We start from the raw sequence: 3,037 nt of genomic DNA on the forward strand, positions 1-3,037 counted from the left end.
CCGCGCCGCCTCAGCTCCCGCACCGCGGCGCTCCCAAGATGGCAGCGGCGCCGCCGGCCGCTTCCCCGCGCGGGGGCCGCAGGTCCCGGCCAGGCCGGAGGTCCGGCGAGGGCCCGGCCGCGGCGGGTACAGCGGCGCGGCGCCGGACGCCGGGCCCGAGCTGAGCGGGGCCTGCGGGCGCTCCCGGCGCGGCCTACCCTCCCAGCGGCCGCAGCCTCACCTGACGTGAACAGCACGATGGCTTTGAGGCAGCTGTACTCGGCCGAGTCGACGTGCAACGCCTTGAGCTTCTCCACCTGCTCCTGGAAGATGCGGATGTGGTCCATGAAGGCCACGACGCGGTCGGCGGACATGGGCGAGGCGTGCAGGCCGGCGGCGGCCAGCAGCGGCGCCACGTGCAGCGGCATGGAGCACTGGGCTGCGTTGAGCACGAACAGCTCGCTCCAGGTCAGGCGTAGCAGGGACACCTGGTCGGTGATCTGCAGATCCGGGAAGAAGGGGATGTTGCGGGCCCACTCGACGGCGCTGAAGAGCAGGCGCGCGGCCAGCTCGCAGATGTTCTCGATGCCCATGATGTTGTTGGGCTGCATGCATTGGCTGCCGTAGCGCGACGTGGGGTAGGGCTCCGCGCGCAGCAGCAGCGAGATGTAGCCGGACAGGTAGCAGTGGCCGTTGAGGGGGTCCCCGTTGGTGAGTGCGTACTGGCCTGGATTGGGTTGAGTTGGAGGCATTCTTCCTCACCGAACCGCTGACGAAAAGAAAGAGAGAAAAGAGGCAATGTGCATCCAGGGGGCTTGCGAACATCCCGTGCCGCAGCGCACCCGACACAATGCGGAGGTTCTTCCCGCAGCCACAAGCGTCCCGGAGCATCTCCTTTGGCGCTCGCTCTCACTCACAGCCCATACCCGGAGGCAATCTGGGGTGAAGCCTTCCAGCTCCGCGGCTCGGTATGCCCAGCCGTCTCCTGCGCCCCTGGCCACCCCAGCCCTGCCAAAACTAGGCCTGACTTACGGGCCCCCAGCCCGGTATGGCCAAGAAAATGCCACCCAGCCCCTCGACCACCAACAAGTCACACACAGATTAATGAAATCCCACTCACCCCTCCAGAAGGAACCAAATCAGGGTAAAACAAAAACAAAAACAGGCGAAACCAGAGAAAGGTTGTGGTTCTAGGCAAATGCCTAGCTGCCTCTTCATTTGCAAGCAAGCTGGTTTTGCTCAAAATGTTTCCATATTCTCTAAAAATGCTACGGAATTATCCTTAAAATAGATACAAGTTACATACCCTACTAACCACTTAACAACTTTTGAAGAGAAAACAAGTATCCTGCACCCCTCCCCTATCCCCTCCTCCCCAACGCCCCACACAAGCTTCTCACTGTTAAAAGCAACAAAAAATTGAAAAAAAATCAAGAAAAAAGTTGAACTTACAGTAGCCAAACATTATTGAAAAAAGTGGAAAATATAATTAATGTCTGTCCTGCGCGGTGCCACTGCAACCTGCAGCCAGCTTTTGCCCAGTGAATGCACGAGCTTGCAACTGCAAAAACACTGGATTCATTAACCATCTGAATGCAAAACGTAAGCATGCTTTGAGTTCTTAAAGCTGACCAAAGTTTTTTTTTTTTTTAATGTGTATGTTTTACTTCAACAGTGCCAGCGTTTTAAATTGCCATGTAAACAAAGACAACTTTAGGAAAAGTTAGGGCTACTGAACTCTCCCCCCGCCCCAGCAAATTAATATAGATATGTCCATGTACACGTAGCTATCTTACTTCAGGTTATACACAGTTTTCTTAAGTTTGCATTGATTCTAATTTTAATGCAAGCCCCAGTGCAATTTAAGCTTTTGAAACATAATGGCTAGAATACTTTTTTCTAATTACAGTTTTGAACTTGGCAGTTATTTTTCAATTAAATGAGAGTACAATTCAAAGTTTTTTGTTTTGTTTTGTTTTTTGTTTTTCAGATGCCTATAAAATCTCCCTGGAGCTAGAAATGAAGTCGTCATATTTGCCTGCTCCTTGAGATCTGAAGGAATTCAATTTCTTTTCTTGTGGCATATAAAATATAATTTTAAAGTCAATTACAAGAAGGAGTAATCTACATTCTACAAAATTGACTGGTTCACTAATTTGACTATAAGACATCTTTAATGATTGTCAGGAGATAAACTTTAATTGTAAATGGCTAGATGTATTTATAAGAAAAGTGTTGCATCTCTTGCCACATGAACATGAAGCATATCTAAATACAACATCAAAAGTTGTGTTAAAAGAAACCAAAGCCATACAACACAGGGATTAATTGATGTGGAAGCTCATGCCAGCTGCAGTCTATGCATTATAGCCAAATCAGAAGGATCGGTAAATGCCGCTGTAAATTGTAATTTGTATGCAGTATTTAAGCAGAGGGTGGAGTTTGATGAAGAAATAAAACGAGTATCATGCTTTAAAAAAAAAAATGACACAACTATGAAAGCACGGTTCAGTCACAAACTTTCCTTTGAAAGTAGAGGGGTGAAAACAAGGCCACAGCTCTGGAGGAGGCGGCCCCAGCTCGGTGAAGAGGAGAGGGAACCAGTGAACAGGCCAGAAGCCCCCCTTCCCCCCTAATTAGACCTACAAGTGCAATAAATCTCACTCCTCTTTTTCCAAGCTAAGCTTCCAAAAGGATGATGCAGTAATGAATCTATGGTTCAGAGTACTCCAGTCTCCAGCCCACCCCCATTTTAAATAAAGGGCATGAAGAGGTGGAGGGGAAAGTGGAATGAAAAAACACAGAAACAGAGTTTTCCGGGGGAAATAAGCACCCCTCCCCAAGTTCATGCCAGCCCAGCCCCAAGCATCCTCACGCACACGCGGGAAAGAGACACGCACCGAGCACATCCAAGACAGAGGGAGGGGATTTTAAGCCACAGCTCACGATCCCTGGGACAAAATCCTGAGCAGGCAGAGGGTGGGGTGGAGGAGCCGGGGAGAGGAGCGCAGGCCGGGAGGGGGAGGCAGCGGCAGCGAGCTGGGGTGGGGGGGGGGCG

At 50.8% G+C, this 3,037-nt stretch overlaps 1 protein-coding gene across 1 annotated transcript in view; it reads right to left on the reverse strand.

Moving 5' to 3' along the window:
* Positions 1-3,037, reverse strand: part of NR2F1 (nuclear receptor subfamily 2 group F member 1) — a 10,274-nt gene that overhangs the window by 6,330 nt on the left and 907 nt on the right. Inside the window, 1 exon segment of the mRNA XM_007469762.1 lies at positions 221-748. Within this exon segment, the coding sequence (XP_007469824.1) occupies positions 221-748 (528 nt within the window).

This window comes from Lipotes vexillifer, unplaced genomic scaffold (genome assembly GCF_000442215.2).
Source record: "Lipotes vexillifer unplaced genomic scaffold, Lipotes_vexillifer_v1.1 scaffold67, whole genome shotgun sequence".
Taxonomy (NCBI): domain Eukaryota; kingdom Metazoa; phylum Chordata; class Mammalia; order Artiodactyla; family Lipotidae; genus Lipotes; species Lipotes vexillifer.